The sequence below is a fragment of the Urocitellus parryii genome, chromosome 1 (assembly GCF_045843805.1).
Source record: "Urocitellus parryii isolate mUroPar1 chromosome 1, mUroPar1.hap1, whole genome shotgun sequence".
In the NCBI taxonomy this organism is placed as follows: Eukaryota; Metazoa; Chordata; class Mammalia; order Rodentia; family Sciuridae; genus Urocitellus; species Urocitellus parryii.
The window spans coordinates 53413788-53434973 of NC_135531.1; the positions used below are offsets into that span (position 1 = coordinate 53413788).

The 21186-nt window shown below is 39.8% G+C and overlaps 1 protein-coding gene across 1 annotated transcript; it reads right to left on the bottom strand.

Annotated features, from left to right (window-relative positions):
* Positions 1–2426: 2426 nt before the first annotated feature.
* Positions 2427–3925, bottom strand: Cd180 (CD180 molecule). The gene has a single exon (XM_026390874.2). It carries the CDS (start codon positions 3923–3925, stop codon positions 2516–2518), a length of 1410 nt encoding a protein of 469 aa, XP_026246659.2. The 3' UTR covers positions 2427–2515.
* Between the last annotated feature and the right edge of the window lie 17261 nt (positions 3926–21186).

Genomic DNA, 21186 nt, shown 5'->3' on the forward strand with positions numbered 1-21186 from the left:
TTCTGGTGAGAAATATGTGGGAGGCATAGGAAATATTGGAGATGTCAACTGAAGCTCAAGGTTGGTATGTCTGGGCATGGAGATGGAAGTAGGTGCTGATAAGGGTTTGGGAGTCAGAAGGCCAGCAAATGTCAGCAATTACTGAAAATATATTGAGTCCTTATTTTGTCCCAGGTGCTTGTAGGACACCATTGGGTAAAGACCCTCATGTGCAGCTTACATTCGGGGGGTAAAAAAAGACAAGATAGACAAATTAAAACAGATGAGGATAATAATCCTATAGCTGATTAACAATAAAGATGATGGAGCTGTTAGAGAGAGCATTGGGTGTGGCCTAATTTGGTTTGGACTGGCCAGGTCAAGGAAGAACTCCCTCAGAGGAGCGGATAACAGCACGGAGATCTCAGGGAACCACTCATGGGGAGATGCTCTCAGCATCTTCCAGGCAAAAAAGGAACAAGCGAGAAAGCCTGTAATTCCTGAGCCCCCAAGAGGTTCTTCCATTGCTGTTCCCTTCCTGTCCAGCTTTTCCAGGGAATGAAGAAGAGGCAAAGAGGATGAATTCCCACATTCCATGATCATGTCCCACTATTATGCCTTTAGTCTAAGGGCAAAAAAATTTCGGATTGGATATTAAAATTGATCAACTTTTACTTTGATATCCAAGCAGAATTTCAGAATGATACTCTCTTTGACCTAAAAATTGATAGTAGAACTTAATCGAGCCCTTATGCAGTCACTCTTTGGTTTCTATAGAGGATTGGTTCCAGGACCTCTCACAGATTCCAGAATCCCCAGATGCTTGAGTTCCTTATATAAAATGGCACAATATTTTCAGATAACCTACACGCATCTTCCCATACACTTTAAATCATCTCTAGATTACTTATAAACATCCCAAACAATATTAGTACTAGGTAAACAATTGTTGTGCTATATTGCTTAGGGAACAAGGACATGAAAATTTTCTGTGCATATTCTGTACACTTGGAGGTTTTTTTTTTTTTTTTTTTCAAATATTGTCCATCTGCAGTTGCTTGAATCCATGGATGTGGAGGAGGAGGAAGCAGGCTATAAAAGCAGCAGCTGAGTACAAGAGCTCCCAGCAAGCTCGTCCAATAATCCAGCCTCAGAAGGGCAAGGCCCAGTTGAATGGGACTCAGTGGGCCTGGGGAAGGTCTCAGTGTTGACACTGCCACCTTCTTCATCCTCTTTGTCTATTTGTACTCAATGACTTTGTCCAGTGTCTATTGTTGGCACGACCTTCACTGACACCCTCAGCCTCAACAGAAACGGTCACGAAGCCAGCTTTACTGTGTTCCTAACTAGTTTTCATGTAAGCATGCTCTCTGAGATAAATAGATGTTTGAGGACCAGTCTGGGAACCAGTCACCATTTATCTTATCATTCCATGGGAAAGAGGCTTCTGAGGACTAGACACCTAGACAAGAAGAGCATTTTGGACCGTAGCCCATTACTAAGTGAGATCTACCACATAAAAGCCAGAACACCAGACAGGCAGTGAAGGTGAAGGATGGAGGTGAATAAAATCCTAGACCTCAGGGATTAAGGGGTAAAGGAATGTTTCTTGTTTGTTTATTTGTTTGTTTTGTTTGGTGTGTTTTTTTTTTTTGTAGTTATTTTCATTCCAGAGGCATTATCAAGACCTAGAAACCTAAGGACTTAGTAGATTAATGGAGTCTATTTGAAAGTACAATTCATTTTTCAGTCTTTTAAATTCTTTTTTTTGTTTGTTTTATTTTGTTTCATTTTTTGATACAAGAGATTGAACCCTGGGGCACTTAACCACTGAACATCCTCAGCCCTTTTTGTTTCTTATTTTGAGACAGGGTCTTGCTTAGTTGCTGAGGCTGGACTCAAACTTACCATCCTCCTGTCTCAGCCTCCCAGGCCACTGGGATTACATGTGTACATTACCATGCCCAGGATGCATTTTTCTTTTTTTTTCATTTAAAATATTCAATGAGACTTTGCCCTGGACTAAGTTTTCCAAATGGCTACATTATTGAGAATTTTGACTCAAGCACAATGACTGAGTTATGGGAGAAAGTACAAGTGGATAGGGTTGGCCTCAGCATTGCCAAGTTATGGGGATGGTGATCTCCTTCCAGGGATGAGGTTCTGTGAGGTCTCTGAGTGAGTGGAAGGCAGGTGGCATTGCCAAGGCTCCCTCCCCAACTTCAGTCATCTTCCATGGGAGGAAATAGGTGGTAAGGTGCCTCCCATAGTAGGGTCCTCTGGCCCCAGTCAGTTTACCTGCCATGAAGGACTCATAAGGGTAAGAAGCTCAAAAAAACAAAACAAAACAAAAAAACCCCAAAACAACACAAAACAAAATAAAAGTAAAAGAGTAAAAAACTTAAAAAGCACAGTCAATCCCAGCCCAACACCAGGAGCTGGTCTGAAGAGTCTGGTTACCCACATCCAACTATTTCTCCAGTTAAGGCAGTTGTGCCTAACACGTTCTGTTTGCCTTCTCTAGAAGCCTTCAGCACTAAATGTGTTGGTATTTCCACCTGAGAAAGAATTTAATTGCGAAAATGAGTAGAATGGAGACCAAGAGGAAAAATACTGTTAGAAATAAAATTCCCACGGGGGTAATTCCACAGGACAGCTGGACATCAGACAGTTGAACTCCCTGTAGTGATGGGGGATTTGCGCACACAGTCTCCTCCAAGTCCTCAAGTTTTTGCAGGTTTTCTTTGTACCATGTTAAAAAGTGAATGTTTGAGCACGTGCAGTCCAGGGGATTGTGACTTAAATTAATAGTGCTCTGCTGGGACAGGATGGAGAGGAGATGGGGTGAGATAATGCCAATAGCATTAGCAGCCAAATTGAGGTAGATCCCCTTAAGATGGCTAAGAGCATCAATGCTATTTGATGTCAGATTATTGTGACTTAAGTCTACGTGACTCACTTTATCAAGGCTGTGGAAGGCCTGCTGGTCTATGGACAAGAGGTCACTGGAGGATAACACCAGAATCTCCAAGCTTCCCACTGTCTGAAGTAGGTTGTTCTTCGGGATACTCCCATCTTGAAAACGATTCCCCCGTAAGTTCAGATGCCGAAGGTCTGGCAGGCCTGCTAGAAGAAGCTGATTGCTGGTATCAAGGAAGCTATGAGAGAGATTCAGAATCTTCAAGTGATGAAGGTTTTGGAAAGGACTTTGTGGTGCACTCACATGTAAGTGGGTAAATGACAAATCCAAGATCTCTAGCTGAGGACATGCTTGGAATGCCTCCCTCTGAAAACCAATGAGCTCATTGTAGCTCAGGTTTAGACTTTGCAGTCGGGGAAGATTTTTGAGCTGCAGATTGCAGCAATCAGAAGCTTCTATGCCGCTGTGGCTTAAATCAAGTTTCTGAAGATTCTCTAGTTTTTCTAAGCAGCCAGTACCGAGGTGAAGCTTCTTCATGTTGCCTTTGACATAGAGGTGTGTAAGGGAGGGGAAATTGGCAGCATTGATTTGACACAATTGGTCAAATTTATTTACATTGAGAACTAATTTCTTGAGTGAGTTCATACCCTCAATCCCAGAGGGTAATTCTTGCAGGTGAGTGGCTGTTAGATCCAGATTCTGGAGTTGGGCAAAGCATCGAAACGTGGTGGAGGAGAAGTCAGAGAAATGATGCTTTTGCAGGTTGATGCTCTCAACAGATGTGTCACAAAGACCCTGAAATGTGGCTGAACTTAGATATTGGTTATCAATGTCCTCAAATGTCCCCAACCAGAGAGATTGAATAGTAGAGTTCCGTAGACCATTGAATATGACAGACAAGTCACGAGTCCCTCCAAAGTTCAAGCTTTGGAAGAATTGTGAACTGAAAGCCCCAGGCTCAATACCTTTAATGTCATTGCCATTGAAGTTAAGACTTAGGTTGGTGGCTTGCTTCAGAGAGTTCATATCTTCTCTAGAAAAGTAGTGTATAGCATTATTCTGAAAATCCAAGACTTTCAGATTCCCTGCTGGGAAATCATTTGGGAGCTTAATGGAAGAAATATGGTTGCTCCCCAGATGCAAACTTTCCAAGTTTTCCAGATTGTGAGGTGGGATAAACTCAAGACTGGATATTCCTGTTTGAATTAAGAACAAATGCTTCAGTGACTTGGGCCCGTTAAATGCTGTTTCTGCCATGAATATCAGAGGGTTTCCAGTTAATATCAGTGTGCTCAACTGATGATGGCTTTGGAAAGTGTCATCATGTATCCAGTTAATCTGGCACCTTGAAAAGATAATTGTATTTAACAATGATTAATTAGAAAAAAAAGGGAAAATGCTGTCACCACATTCCCAAAGCCATCTTTTGTATACCATAAAACACTATATGTTATCCAACACAAAAAACTTTCTTCCATACCCACAGATGGCCTGTCAAGATAATTAATGAATAGTCCTAGTACTGAGAGCTCTGATTTGGAATTTATTCCAGATGTCTGTCTTTCCTATTTAGATAGAACACTCAGAGGTTTATATTTGTATTCTAAGGAACAATTAGTGGTTTGATATTTTTTGTAGGCAAAACCAAACTGTGATTTATTATATTAAGTAATATAAAATATGCCATATGTAATTTATAATAGATAATACATGTATGTATTTATCCTTGGCATCCTTGGCAAGTTAAAGCCTATTTCGGGGGAAGAAAGAGTTGCTGGAGATTGAGCCTATGCCATTACACATGTTAGGCATGTGCTACATGCTACACTCAGCCTCCCTCTTTCATCTATGAAATACAAAAATAATGACTATTTTGTAGAATTATTGTATGTCAAATGATGTATGTAAAAATGTTCCATTGAACTATAGAATGCTAGAAGTTAAGAGAAATCCATCCTGGTCCTGCATCTTAAAGTACTGGATTAAACACACACACTTACGCACACACACACACTGATAGTTTCTGCATCTAACTGCAGAAATGGGTAGTAATATTAATTGGCACCCCACAGAGGTGATTGTAAAGATTAAACAGTGCTATTGGTGTGTGCTTTCTTCCACTTTGCAGAAACTCAAGTGGAAAGTCACAAGTGGAAGTCATTGAACTATTGCAGGGGGTGCAGAAGTCATGAACATGTGGGGCCCCTTCCCCCACTCCACACACACACACACAAGCTGCACATTCTTCTGTTTTCTTCCCTTACTTTCTTGTAATACTTTTGTCCACTGATTCTGCCACTAAAGCCAAATAATGGAACTCTTTTTTCAGTTAAAAAAAAAAAATTAGGAGGTATGTGTGTTTCTCATGACTTTTGTTACATGCAATTCACCTAATAATAGTCAACTGTGTTAAAATATAGTATAATATGGTGTCTGATTCAGTGCAGAATTTATTTTCACTTTTTTTTAATATTCCTTAGAACTTCTTCAATGGTACTGCTGATGCAGCTAGTTTGAAAACAACTCACTTTCCTGTCCATTGATTGTTGTTTATTTTAAATTACATTTCACTTGCATTAAAGTATTTCAGATGAAGGAATAGATGAAAATACAGAATAAGCAGAGTGTCCCTGTGCCCCAAAAGAAGATCCTGGGGACAATTCAAATGCAAATTTTGTTTCTTCTTAAGTAAAACATCAAGAGTACACAGGAACTCAGATACATACCTGGTTAAATCCAAAAAAGTAAGATTTATGAGTCTGCTGAAAGTTGTATTTTGAATTGTAGGCAAGAAATTAAAGCTGAATTCCAAAAATTCTGTTGTGTTTGGTAGGGTGTCAGGAATTTCACTGAGACCTAAATTTTCACAGTTATATGTTTTGTTGGCTTCTTTCTGATGGGAGAAATAATGTAAATTAATATAGGATTTAGAGATTTGATTGACTATCTAGAAAAATTAGACACATTTTACCCTTTGAGCAGCAATCCCACTTTCAGTAATCCTTACCAAATATACTCTTGCAAAAACTCAACATGAGGGCCTGGGGTTGTGGCTCAGAGGTAGAATGCTTGCCTAGTGTGTGTGAGGTGCTGGGTTTGATTCTCAGCACTGCATAAAAATAAATAAATTAATTAAAGGTATTGTGTCCAAGTACAACTAAAAAAATATATAAAAAACATGATTTGTCCATGATAGTATTCATTATATATATATATATGTATATATATATATATATATATATATATATATATATATATATATATATTTGTAATAGCAAAACCAGGCTATCTATCAATGTGGGAATAATTGACCAAAATATGATACATTCTCAAAATGGAAACCTCAGCAAGAATGAGAAAGATCTGCATATATTGGTAGGGAGTGAGATCCAGGACATGGTGTAAGGTGAAAAAAACAAAGCACCAAACAGTGTATGCAGTGTCTATAGCATAGAGTATGCTAGGTTTTCATAACAAGGATACTTGAGCTGGGCTCAATGGTGCACGCATGTAATTCCAGTGGCTTGGGAGGCTGAGGCAAGAGGATCCTGAGTTCAAAGCCATCCTCAGCTTCTTAGTGAGCCCCTAAAGCAACTTAACAAGACCCTATCTCTAAATAAGTGCTAGGAATGTGGCTCAGTGGGAAAGTGCCCCTGGGTTAAATCCCTGGTACCAAAAAAACAAATATTATCATATTTTTGAAAAGAAACTATGGTTAAAAAAATCCAGTGATCTTTAAGAGGACAGAAAGTACCAGATAGAGGAGTAAAAATATAAATAAGATTCCTCTGATTATACTTTGGTTAGTTTTGATTTGTAATAAATAGAAGTGTTTGTTTCATCTTGAAAATAAGCAATCAATATTAAATTGGCATCGGAAAAATAGGACAATGAGACATTATTCACTTTCTGACATAGTACAATATGAAGTACACAGAGCCACCTATGAAGTATTCTTGCCAAAAAGAAAGTAATTAACTTGAATTCAATGAAGACTTTAGGTCTACTTTTCACATCTACAAGTGATATGAGAGATTTAAGCTAATGGTAGCAGTTAATCAAATGCAAAAAGTGGCACATAATAAAAAACATCTTTGTTTATTAGTATGTGAAAGAGAGAAAGAAAGAGAAGGGAGACAGCTTTAAAAACAAACACAAAGTGGTACAAAAGCTACTTAAGAGTTAGAACCAACAAATAACAGACTAGGCTTTGTTTAGATTATGACTCAAGTAGAACAGTTAGAAAAAGACATTTTTAGATAATCAGAGACATTTAAATGAGATAGAATTTGATGGTGTTAAGAAATTATGAATTAGCATCTGCATATGAGAGAAAACATCCAGGCTTTTGTTTTTTGAGATTGGCTTTTTTCGCTTAGCATGATATTCTCCAACTCCATCCATTTACTGGCAAATGCCATAATTCCTCTCTTCTTTAAAGCTGAGTAATATTCCAATAAAAAAAGAAATTATGAATTTTGTTAATGTTAGAGGCTTTATGGTTATATTCAATCAATGTTCCCCTTTTTTTTTCTTTTGAGATGCATATTTAAGTATTCAGATTTAAAATGATGTGATGTTGGGAATTTGCTTTAAAATACCTGGCAAAAAAATGATAGGAGGAATGGACAGATAAAAATTAGTAAGTAAAACGGTGATGTTTGCTGGATGTGGAGTGATATTTAGGTGGAGGTTGCTTATCCAAAATTAAGAATCTTAGCCTAACGAGGTAAAAGTTGGAAACAGTTCTGATGGTGGAATCATAATTAATCTGGATGACACTTCATCATGAAGGGTAAGGGGGCTCCTAGGAAGGGGCATGTCTTTCCTGTGGAAGCTCCTAGGTAAGAAAGAAATGATCTCCAGGACAAATGCCCCTTGGAGGCCCCAAGAGATGGGTGCCAAGGACCATGAACCAGCTCTTAGATGTCTCAGGCCCCAGGTGACTTCATCCATCCTTCTTGTCCTTGCCCCTCCTGATCATACCTAGGCTTCCTAGAGGCTCCTCTGAGACTGCCCTGACTGCAAAAGATCTACCCCACCAAACTCCAGATCAGCTGCTCTCCAGATCAGTTGCAAAGAGACCTGCTTAGCTGGAAACAGAACTGAAAATGTTCTTCTTTTTCCTGAATCATGAGGCTCAGGATGTTGCCATTTTAATCTTTTTTTTTTTTTTTTGCTTTTCTCTAATTTCTGCTTAGTTGTGCGTTTTTTATAGCAACAGTGAGCATGTACATCTATAAGAAATCACTAGTTTCCTTCAATATTGTGACAATATTATAGTTGTCACTGATGAAAATGCCATATTTATATTTCCTTGTAATTCATTCTTCATTCTTATAGACCCAAAGTCCTCTAGGCACTGTTGCAAATCTATATAATGTCCTTGAAATGCACACTTTGCATTGGAAACTTGGATTTAACTGACTGGTGAGGAAAAAAAATATATTTTATTTTGCTATACTGTCCTTGGTGGCCAGACAACCCAGAAAGTATGTGTATGTGCAGCTGCAGTCCCTATAGTTGCCATGGTGCTGATCAGCATGAAGGAGACAATTATCTTTTCTGGTCTCCATTGGCATAACTGATTTCATATACGCTTGGAGAAAGGGGACTTCCCCCAATTCGTCTTGCTCTATTCTGACCCTACAGCAAAAGTCTCAATGCTGGCAATTCCTTCCTTCTACTGAATATGCAAGTACCCCGTGACACCTAAATTATTCCATGTCTCAGCCTCTTGTGTGCTTTAGTAAGTACTTTATTGAAATAATGTGATTCACAAAATCGAGAATCCAGGAGGACCCCTACTGAGCCAGTGGCCTGAGGGAACAACTAGGAAAAGGAAAAGTTAGTAACTATGAAAAGATCTCTTTTACCTAGCAGAGAGCTAGGGCTCAAGGGTTACCAGCAGCCTGCCCAAAGCTTGTGCTTTGTAATCTCAAGTTAGGTAAAAATGACAATAAACTCTCTGCCCTTGATTGCCAGGAGAAAGAGGAAGTGACAAGAAATGCAGCTAAGAGAATTTAAAAACCAAACAGATTTTCAGAAATGTCTTGGATTCATTCAACACACAAGTGGCCCTCCCTTACAGTTTTTGTAATCACAATTATACTGTCAATATTGGTATGATGATGGGATACCAAAGCACCACACACTCCAGAATCATCCAAGAAGCATTTGATTATTTTTAGTAGACTGTATTTTTTAAGGTTGAAAGTGCATGTGTGTGTGTGCCCCTTGATTCTGAATAGGGGTGGGCATGGGACAGTTGTCATGAATACCAGGTAGCTTTATCATAGCTCTGCTGTTGCTGGAATAATGAGACTATTAGTCTCATTATTTTTGAATGGGAGTAAGATAGCATGAACTTTCACCCCTAAATATCTTATATGTCTTAAGGATATATAATCACAATGCTATTATCAAATTCAGAATATTTAATATTTAATGCTGATTCAATGTTACTACTAACATAGTCTGTATTCAAATTTTGCTACTTGTCTCAACATTGTCCTTTTTTTTTATTTACTTTTTTTTAATTGATTGTTCCATACATTACAGAGCTCTTGATAAATCATCTTTCATACATTTGACTCCATTGGGTTTTGAACTCCCATTTCTACCCCAAATACAGATAGCAGAATCACATCTGTTACATACTCACATTTTTACCTAATGGCATATTAGTGACTGTTTTAATCTGCTACCTTTCCTAACCCCTACTATCCCCCCTCCCCTCCCCTCCCACCTTCCCTCTCTGCCTCCTCTGCTGTTGTTCAATTCTCTCCCTTTTTTCCCCCTCCCCCTTGCCCATCATAACCTCTTATACTTTTGTGGATCATTGAAGGTCTCCTACCATTTGCATATCCTTTCCCTTCTCTCTCCCTTTCTCTTCCCCCATTCGTCTTTGTTTACTGTTAGTCTTTTCCTCATGCTCTTCCTTCCTGTTTTGTTCTTAGTTGCTCTCTTTATATCAAAGAAGACATTTGGCATTTGTTTTTTAGGGCTTGGCTAGCTTCACTTAGCATAATCTGCTCTAATGCCATCCATTTCCCTGCAAATTCTATGATTTTGTCATTTCTTAGTGCTGCATAATACTCCATTGTATATAGATGCCACATTTTTTTATCCATTCATCTATTGAAGGGCATCTAGGTTGGTTCCACAGTCTAGCTATTGTGAATTGTGCCGCTATAATCACTGATGTGGCAGTATCCCTATAGTGCGCTCTTTTAAGGTCCTCAGGGAATAGTCCGAGAAGGGTGATAGCTGGGGCAAATGGTGGATCCATTCCCAGCTTTCCCAGGAATCTCCATACTGCTTTCCAAATTGGCCTCACCATTTTGCAGTCCCACCAGCAGTGTACAAGTGTACCCTTTTCCCCACATCCTTGCCAACACTTATTGTTGTTTGACTTCATAATGGCTGCCAATCTTACTGGAGTGAGATGGTATCTTAGGGTGGTTTTGATTTGCATTTCTCTGATTGCTAATGATGGTGAGCATTTTTTCATGTACTTGTTGATTGATTGTATGTCCTCCTCTGAGAAATGTCTGTTCAGGTCCTTGGCCCATTTGTTGATTGGATTATTTGTTATCTTATTATTTAATTTTTTGAGTTCTTTGTACATTCTGGATATTAGGGCTTTATCTGATGTGTGGAGGGTAAAAATTTGTTCCCAGGATGTAGGCTCTCTATTTACCTCTTTTATTGTTTCTCTTGCTGAGAAAAAACTTTTTAGTTTAAGTAAGTCCCATTTGTTTATTCAACATTGTCCTTTACAGTAATTTTTGTTTTTCCAACCCAGGATCATATACTGATTACATTTAGTAGTCATAGTTCCTTAGATTCCTTTAATTTGAGACAATTCTTTAGCCTGTCATCATGTGTTATGACACTGGTATCTTCTGAAGAATACAGGCTCATATCTAGCAAAATGTCTCTTATTATGGGTTCATATGTTTCCTCATAGTTGACTCAGGTTATACATTTTTTTTTTTGGTAAAAATACTGTATCAGTCATGTTGTGTCTTTCTCCCAGTCAAGATTCAGATTAAAACTTTCAGAAAGTTCTGATAGATCAGCACAGGGTTGCAGAACAGCAGAGTGACAATTCTTCAGTGAATGAAGACAGGATGCAGAAAAGGAACAGACAGCTTGGTCACTGCCAGCACTACATGCTTTATTTTTATATCCAGACAGACACAACCCACACTGTAGTTTCCCTGAGATCCACATGTCCACTTCCTACAAGCCCAGTCTTGTCTTTCTATAATTCAGTAGGTGGTCAGTTTCCAAAGTTGCTTTCTTATTCCTCTACTGTGGCTGGTGGCAATTGCAGACAGGATCCTTCTGACATAATTCTGGTAAAGCTGCCTGGTATTCATGACAAATATTCCATGCCCACCCGTATTCAAAATCAACGGGCATTTGCTTAGGACTCACTGTACCCTGGGACCTGTGCCAACCACTTTGTCTCCAGCTTGGTCTCAGAGCTGTGCCTTTTACCGGGAGCAAGGCTCCCAAGTGCTACATTTGTATTTGCAATCCCTTTTCCCTGCAGGTATTCATTTGCATTTTTTCAATCAGTATCTTATTTTGCTTCTTTCTGCAATGTATCTCTAACTCCCTCCCATCCCACTGTATTTTCTCTCTTTGCAAGTGTGGAAGCATTTTCTAATTTGGAACGCTTGCTTTGAATTCCACTCAAGTGCTTATTCCCACCTTTTCAGGCGTCTCATCTGCACTTGACTCATGCATGCACAAGGAGTCTGGGACACTGCCCCCCAACCCTCCCTCTTTAATCACACCTCTATCCAAGAGAGAGCAGTTTGGCTGGTAAGATGAATCTTAGAGCAATGATTACTCTCTGAAAACAAAATAAAACAAACACCCCCAAGAAAGTACATCCCTAAAACTTTGGGCATTCCAATTATATGTCTATTTATTTATTTATTTATCTTTATAATCAGTCCACTGGGGTTCAAGTCCCAGTTCTCAACACAAAATTCTGTTGTCTGGACATGTGGTTTCTCCAGCTGTGGACTGGGGATGATAACCTCATCTTGCAGCCTTACTATGAGGATTTAAATGTGTGTCAGCACTACAAGAAGTTAGCCCTTAATGGGATCTGCACAGCATCACATCATTACCTAAAGCTATTGGGAAGTTCTTGCATCAATAAACTTGGAGTAGCCCTCAAAAAGAGCTCTGCTGAGGACCCCTGCTCCATACCTAGGACTGAAGGACACTCTCCTACTGTGATTTTTTGGGGAAGAGAATGGTTAAGATGAGCTCATTTGAAATGGGGAGGCCTGCCTGCCCTCTTCAAGTAACTATTCTAAGTTGAATGTAAAATGTTCCCATGATCAAAATCCAAATCACTGAACACTGGATTCCTGCTACTCTTCATATTTGTCATCCTCTGAAGGCTTGGTCATGGCTATAATTTTGTTACTTACCTCTCTATATACATATATTTCACATTCACACACACACAGAGAAAATATATAGCATCTAACAATGGAAGAATCTGCTTGAAAGGTTTGCGAGTGTTCATTGTAATATCTCTCAAATCTGTTGGTAGGTTTGAACTCCCATATATATAAATAAAATAAAGGTATTGTGTCCAACTACAAATATGTTAGTTGTAGTTGGACACAATACCTTTATTTTACTTATTTACTTTTATGTGGTGTTGAGGATTGAACCCAGTGCCTCACATGTGCTAGGTAAGCGCCTTACTGCTGAGCCACAACCCCAGTCCAGTTTAAACTCCTTTTAATCAAAAAGTTTTATTAAAAATTATTACCAACTGCCACCTAGCATGCATGAAATATAGAAGTGGAAATAAATATGAAACAAATTCCTAGACAAAATCACTGGATAATATCATCATAGTCTTGGGATAACCAAAATTTCTTAAACATGGACGCACAGGAAAACTAAAGGAAAAATGATACTTTGAGCTATAATAAAATTAAGAACTTCTATTTAGCAAAAGATACCATTAAGGGGAGTACAAAGGTAAGTCACAGAGTAGGAGAAGATAAATTTGCATTCTCATATGGGATTTTTATTCACAAAACATAAACAATATCTACAAATCAAGACAGCCTATGAGAAAATGGGCAAGAGACTTGAACAGGCACCTCCCACACATAAAAGGGATTATGCAGGGCTGAGAATGTAGCCCAGTGATAGAGCTCTTGCCTAGTATGCACAAAGCCCTAGGTCTGATCCCAGACAAAACATACACACATGTAATGTAATGATTAGCCAAAGTATGAATATGTGCTCAAATTAATTATTCTTCAAGAAAACAAAAAATAGGGTTTAATCTCCAGCACCACAAAAGGAAAGAAAGAAAGGAAGAAAGAAAGAAAGAAAGAAAGGAAGAAAGAAAGAAAGAAAGAAAGAAAGGAAGAAAGAAAGAAAGGAAGAAAGAAAGAAAGAAAGAAAGAAAGAAAGAAAGAAAGAAAGAAAGAAAGCAAGCAAAAATTAAATCTTAGGGAAATACTACTACCTTCCCATCACAAGGGCCAACACTTAAAAACAAACAATATAAAATGCTAGTGAGGGCTGGGGATGTGGCTCAAGCGGTAACGTGTTCGCCTGGTACACGCAGGGTGCTGGGTTCGATCCTCAGCACCACATAAAAATAAAGATGTTGTGTTCATCAAAAACTAAAATAAATAAATAAATATTAAAAATTGTCTCTCTCTTTAAAAAAATTTAAAAAATAAAATGCTAGTGAATCTGTGGAACAATCAGAATTCATACACTTTTCCAATAAGTATAAATTGGTACCAACATTTTAGGAAACCATTTGAAATATCAAAGTTAAAATTATGATTACCCTATGACCAAATACATCCATTCTAAGGCACACACTTAATAAATATTCATACCTTTGTTAATTAAAGACAAGAACACCCAAAATAGCATCATTCATGACAGTCAAAAAACTACAAACAATGCCAATATCCATTAACAGTAGAAGGCATTAATAAATGGCAGCTCACTGATCAAACAGTGTGGTTCAGTGATGAGCTTGAACGAATGACTGCTGCACACACCACCAAGGATTTAACGTTGAGCAAAAAAAGGCAGACAGACAAAAAACTGCACACCTTGGGCTTCCACATTTATAAGCTCAAATCCAGGCAAAAAGAATGATGACGATAGAAGTTAGAGGACTGGATGCCTTTGGGGATTAGTGACAGGGAGGAGGCATGAGGAAGGCTTCCATGTACTGAGCATGTTCTATGTTCTCATCTATGTGCTGGTTATATGAATATATTCACTTGGTGAAAATGCATTTAACCTCACACTTAGGGCTTGTATTTTGTTTCAACAAAAAGATGGCTAAACTCAAAGTGAAACAAAACCAAAACCTAATTTTCAGGATAAGTTAGAGAAGTTACTGGGGGTCAGTCTCATGAACACACAGTACGTGGTCAATTCTGCTTGAACTGAAGGGGAAGAAGAAAGGGGGAACAGAGACCAAGGGAAGGAATGTGGCTAAAGTTAGGGTGATTTGAACTTGGGAAGGGGCCAGACCCTTACATCAAAGGCACACATTTCTTCTCCTAACTACTCCTTTCATCTCACCTGCAGCCTGGAAATCCCATTTATCTTTGTCTCTCCCAAGTCCCTCTGTAGTTTCCCACAGTGGTAAGGGCTCTTACGTTATCACTGTGGGAAAATCAGCTTTAGAATCTGCTCCTATGTAGGGCTGGGAAGGTAGCTCCGTGGTAGAGATCTTGCCTAGTGTGTGCAAAGCCCTCACAAAAGAGAGAAAAGTAAAAGGATATATAGATCCAGTGTTACTGGACACAAAGACATTTAAAATCAGAGTCTTTTTAGAGAAAGTAATACAGGAAGTCTGCTGCATTGGAAGATTTCAGTCTTGCCTGTTTTATTCAACACACGTCCAGGCTCTGGGACCTAGACCACTTTTATGACCTTCATAGTACAGAAGGCCCCAGAACAGATGACCAAAGGACTGAGGTCCTCTCCGTGTTGCTTTCCCCTCCTCTCTGCTACAGTGGGAGTCATTTAAAAGAACTGGCAACTCTGGGGCCTGATGTTCTCAATATGCAGTTCAACCAGCACAGTATTTCTATGTGTTTTGCAAATCTCTCAGCAGTGCTACCCTTCCTTGGGCTCCTTGTGGCCTTCAGAAGGGCAGATTGGCTTTGTAAGGATATAGGGTTTTGAGACATGAACTGGTAGGTGTAATAGCGGGGCATTTAAAATAGCCTGCTCCTGAATAAGCTAGAATTTAATGCCATATTATCCCATCTGAGGGTGTTGCAGGAGATGAATGGCATATGTCTCTGATGACTGAGGAGGCCATGTCCCCACTCCTATGCCATTATAGTGCCACTCACTTCTGTATGAAATTAACCTTCCTTCAAGGGAATGTATGTTCTCTTTCATATGCTGTGGAAGCTAGGGAAAAAAAAGAGGAAAAGAAAGATGGGGGCCGATCTCATGAAAATCAAAGGGAGGCCAGTAGAGGGAAGGAACCAAGGAGTGGGAGGTGGGGAGGAAGGAGGGAAGTGCTGGGGAGAGAACTTGTGGCTCAGCAGTAGAGTGCTCGCCTGGCACCGGCGGGGCCCTGGTTCCATCCTCAGCACCACATAAAAATATCGTGTCCTAAAAAATAAATATTTTAAAAAATTATAATGTGGGGATAAAATTAAAAATGGGGGGGAAAAAGAAATTGACCTTCCAACACCAATGATAAGGAGACAGATTCCTCAGGTTTTGCCCTTCTGTTCTGAACTGAATTATGTCACCCCCTCACCCACAGCTTGTCTCCCGTATAAAATCATATGGTGCAATCCTAACCCTAGTACTTCATCAAGTGACTGTATTTGGAAATAGGGCCTAAAATAAGGTCACTAGGCTGGCCCTCATTCAGTATGATAGTGTTCTTATAATAAGAGGAAATCAGGACACGGCCATGCCCAGTAAGAAGACTGTGCAAAGACCCAGGGAGAAGTTGGGCAGCTACATGCAAGAAGAGAGGCCTAAAGAGAAACAAACCCCACCGGGAACTTGATCTCACACTTCCAGGCTCCAGAACTATGAGAGAATAAATTTCTGTAGTTTAAACCTCTAAGTCTGTGACACTTGGTTATGGGAGCCTGAGCAAAATAATATACGGTCCCAGCCTTAATTTCCCCTGGGCACTCCACCTCCTCTTGGTCTGAGAGTACCCAATTCCATCCAAACACCAGGCTAACAAGTTTGTCTTCCTTCCTTCCTTCCTTCCTTCCTTTCCCTGTCTTCCTTCCTTCCTTCCTTCCTTCCTTCCTTCCTTCCTTCCTTCCTTCCTTCCTTTCTTTCTTTCTTCCTTCCTTCCTTCCTTCCTTCCTTTCTTTCTTTCTTTCTTTCTTTCTTTCTTTCTTTCTTTCTTTCTTTCTTTCTTTCTTTCTTTCTTTCTCTCTTTCTCTCTTTCTTTCTTTCTTTCTTAATTTCTGTCCCAGGCTTTGTTCCAGGCCTGGCTTTGGTTTCTGTCCTTGTCTGGCAGGGCTTTGCCCCACTTACTCATCCTGCTCCTAATGTCCCCAGTGTCTGCCTCAGGGTCATCCTACACTTTGCCACTCCTGGCTCTTACTCTTCTTTCAGACCCAATTTAGGAAGGCAGCTTACCAACCCACCACCATCAATGTCCACTCCTGTCTGCAGCCCCTGTCCAGCAGCCCACGTGGTGTTGGATGCTTGCCAGGGCCAGAGAGCCTGGGACGACACTTGAAGCCCTTTAGAAGATGGCAAGAGATGGAGGCTCATTCCCTCTCTCTCCCTTACCACTCCCTTCAAGAACTACCTACAGGTTGATAAATAGTGCTATGGTCCAAAACAGAAGGTGCAATTTGGCTCTATTCTGAGATTTGACTCCTGTGTGTTAGTCAAACAGATGGAGGGCTATCCAACCTGAGGAGAAAGCCAGACTGATTCAGAATGATCTTTTAAATGCTCTGAAACCTGGCAAGAGCCTGTCTTTACTAATCCTCATCCTGACAGCCAGGAAACCAAAGAACTGTCTGGACTGTTGGCCAAGTGCCGGGATGTTGGACAACAGCTCCCCCAGGTAAAGAGGCAAGTTTCATCAGGGCTGCTGTAGTGTCAGGGCCCTGTTCCTATCTCATGTCTCAAGTGGGATCATGTGGGAGGAATTGCTAGAGGAAGAGGGAAATTCTCACCTCTTCCCCGCAAGATGCTCCCAGACCATCCCCTAGCTGAGTTCTTCGGCTCCTTTCTCATAATAAAGACAAACTTCTATAGATCCATTGGTCTTTTGGAGTCAGTGCATATTGAAATGCCAAGGGATCACATGCAGAATCTTGAAATTTTTAGAAAGTTTAATCTGAATAAAGACAAACAGTTTGGACTCACCTCAATGCACAGCTGATCCGAGGTGGAGCTGACTTCATGGCAGGCTGAAAACAGCACCACCAAAAAGCAGCAGATGACAACGGAAGCCATCACAGGTCCAGGGCAGCCCCAGCTTTGTGAGATTACCTAATATTTGGAGCTGAGAAACTGAATCAAGCTATAAAGATCCCAGTCATTTGGCAGTTAGAGAGGTACCCAGAAGGGTGATCTTGGAACCAGAATTTCTATCGACTGCTCAGCATTCAGTGCCTCTGGGTTAAGAAAAAAAAAAAAAAAGGAAGTTCCTTTTGCATACCCACCATCTTTGCCAAAAATAACTGAGAACCCAGCCCTAGGATGAGGCTTTGCATTTCCTGGCAAACATGATATCAGTTGTGCAGCCCTCTGTGAGGTAGCTCCCACTGACTTTAAGCCAGCTGCCAGGGTTTGGTCAACTCCAACTGTCCTTCTCCATTAGAGAGGCTGTGGACACAGGATTCTGTAGTCACACAGGGGGTCACTTTGCTAGCTGTCGAATGAGTGACTAGGAGAGGTGGGAGGCAACCTGGCAGGGCAAAGCACCCTGTGGGAGGACCAAGGAGCTGTGAACTGGTACAGGAGGTGACAGATTCATGAGTATACCTACTTCTTGAGTTTCAGAAGCTGCTTGGCCCATCTCGTCCAACCCCACCTCTGATCTTTTACAGGTGGAGGATTTCTCCACCTTTTGGCTTGACCTGGTGACACAGACCTGTCAGAGCAGCTTGGGAGGATTCCCCTCTTGTTCCCTCCCAGCTGGCCCAGGTTAAACAGCAGCTGCTACAAACAAAGTAGTCAGGCCAAGGGGGAGCAGAGCTAAGGATGTCAGTCTTGGCTCAATTTCTCCTTAGAAATAGCTTGGAAGCACCAGTGTAATTACTCTCATTATGGTGCAAGATGTCGTGGTGATGAGAAGAAGCCAAAGTTCAAGCATTTTCTCAATGTACTGACTTTAGCTACCTTAGACCTTTTCTGTTCTCCACCTGTCTGGCATATAGGAGATATTTGGTGTTACTGTTTTCCCATTGCATTTCCAGAAATCCAGTTCTTAGCTTCAGAGTTTGTAGTGACTGGAGATATTACTGCTACTGCATTGTCTTACTAACATTAAAAAAGTGATTATAGTAGTTACCTTTTATCGAGCTATTGTTAGATACCAGGCCAGCCTTTATCTTTAGTTTTGGGTACATTTTTATATACTAGAATTATTCTATGTGTGCTATAAGAGTGCTGTAATTTTCCTTGCTTTATGGTTGTAGAAAATGATGCTCAGAGAACTTAAATGACTTCTAGGATACTACACAACTCTATGTAGGTAGAGTAGGTTTTCCAATCCAGATGGTTTATCTGCAGAGACTGCATTTCTTTCTCCACAGTATATGAAAAACGTTTGTCTTCTCAAGCAGCTGAAAAGAAGGTGGGGTGAAGAAGATTCTTCATCTGAAGATTTTAAAGTCGATGCTAAAAAGTAGAGGGAGATGTAGAAGCTGCACAGTGACACTTTGCTGGGGCTATTATAAGTAATTAGGCTTTTGTGGTCGCCCTTACCTTGCCATCCTCATCAATAAGAGCACCTCTGCAGAAGCTGTTGGCAAAACACAGTGGCAGATGCAGAAGGGTAGCTATCACGGTGTGTGGGGAGAGCTGAGGACAGGAAAGGGCCTAGTTCTAAGCCTCAGATCCATCCTTTACTGAGTGGCCTCTGGCAAGTCATTTTACTTCTCTAAGGCCGTTTCCCCATTGGGAAAATAAGAATTGTAATTCTTGTTCTGCTTCCATCACAGGATAATTATGAAAATCCAATAGGACCATATATAAGAAGACGCTTTTTTAACCTTAAAACCCCACGTAAACACGAAGCATGTGAAGCAAAGGCTCTTCTGAGTCTCCTGTTCCAATGTCATGTAAATATTACTCTCAGGAAATTGTCTCCTACCCCAGAGACATTGAAAAAGCCATATTACTTTCCTTCTTAAAGAAAGGTTTGATGGTTTGGTTACTACCATTAGATTTTGTCATTTTCTGAGGCCACATCATTTGCATATGATTTGCATGTGTTTGCATAATGGATTCAAAAGACTCACTGCAAGTGTATAAGAGTAAAAGAAAATAAATGAATATGAGTGACCTTCTGCCACAGCATTCAAATCAAATATTCAGGGCATAATACCCTGAAATATGAAATAGATTAAAATTTAAACTATTGCAAACAGATAGGAAGATAGGTTTTAGAGTTCAGAGGCAAGAATGAAACCCTTATTTGGTCCCAGGTTGTAAAGAATCACATTCTCCTAAAGGTCACCCCTCCAAATGGTTTTCATGCCTGAATTCTCCCCTCCACGGCACCCCTTATCCCACTCTTCCCTATAGACAAAAACATACTACGTTATTTTCCAGTCTATTCTGAAATGCCTCAGTGACAGAAAACTTATTATTCCCCAACAATTGTTCTGGCCAATTTTGACTGTTTAAGAGGTTTTATCATATATTGAACTGTTCAAATCTTCCTTCTAATGTTGAACAACGTTCCTTGCTCTTTCTGACAGTCAATTTGATTGCTTTCCTATCCGCTAATCCTCTGAGATTTGAGAATAATTATGTTCCTAATTTTCCCTTTAATTTTTTAAAAAACATTTTGTGGTTGTAGATGGACAGCATGCCTTTATTTTATTTGTTTATTTTTATGTGGTCCTAAGGATTGAGCCCAGTGCCTGCCACCGTATAGGCAATTGTTCTGCCACTGAGCTATAGTCATAGCCCCAATTTTTCTCTTTTCTACATTAAAAATGTCTAGTTTCTCCAACTATGTCACAAATTCACACTTTATAATTCCTACCAGTCTGTTTATCTGGGCATTTTTTTAAATCCCCCAAGAAATAAACTCTCTTGAGCACTAAACCAAGTTTTGCCAGTAACTGGTTGTGCGTGTCATTGAGACAGTCACTTAATGTCTCAATTTTATCATCTATAACATGAAGGAATCAGATTAGCTCATCTACAAGGTTCTTCTACATTTGAAATTCCACTGCCATATTTCACAATTATGATTTCCAATTTTCTTATTTAGGTGTTGTTGGCTTGAATCAATATAAGGAGTTATACTTGCTTTTTGCTAACAATCTGCTCTATTTCTTCCTCCATGTGGTCTTATCCCTTGTTGGTAAACAAATAGAGTAAATTTAGCATAATCTCTATGATCCCAATTTTCTCAGAGTGCAAAGAAGGTATGGAGTGGCCATCACCCTCACTAAGAACCAGCTTTTGCAAAGATAATGTTGAAGGAGAGGACATGATGAGAAAAGACACCAGAAATTTAAAAAAAAATTCTTATTTCTAGCTGCCTTATCAATAGAGAAACAACAACTCTGCAGACTCTAGAAATTTTCATAAAGTTCAAGTGTCTTTACAATAGATGGTAACATAGATTGACATACAAATACAAAATCATTCCTTTTATGGTTGTTCTTTTATTCCGCCAGGTTTTCATATAGCTCATCCCTTGTGGTCACCATGTGATCAGCTGTCCCTCCCCATGGAAATGCCCAATTTTATGTCTAGTGAGGCCTGTGTAACCTCTTCCCTATTTCCATGTGATTATAATCTGGGAGTGACTTGGGGTTGTAGGATATCTTGTTTGGTCCTTTAAGCCCTTTCCTGGTGATAATCCCAAGGTTTATTGACTTTCTTTGAAGATGTACAAACCAAAATATGACTTAATGAAGAAAATTTACCAAAAAACTAGACATGCAATTTCTATTGTATCATATAGTTACCAGCTGAGGTTAAACTGACTTACCTTCCCCCTCTCAGTACATTTAGTTTTGGTTCTACTTTTGGCCCAAGCTTGCTTCCTCCCCCAA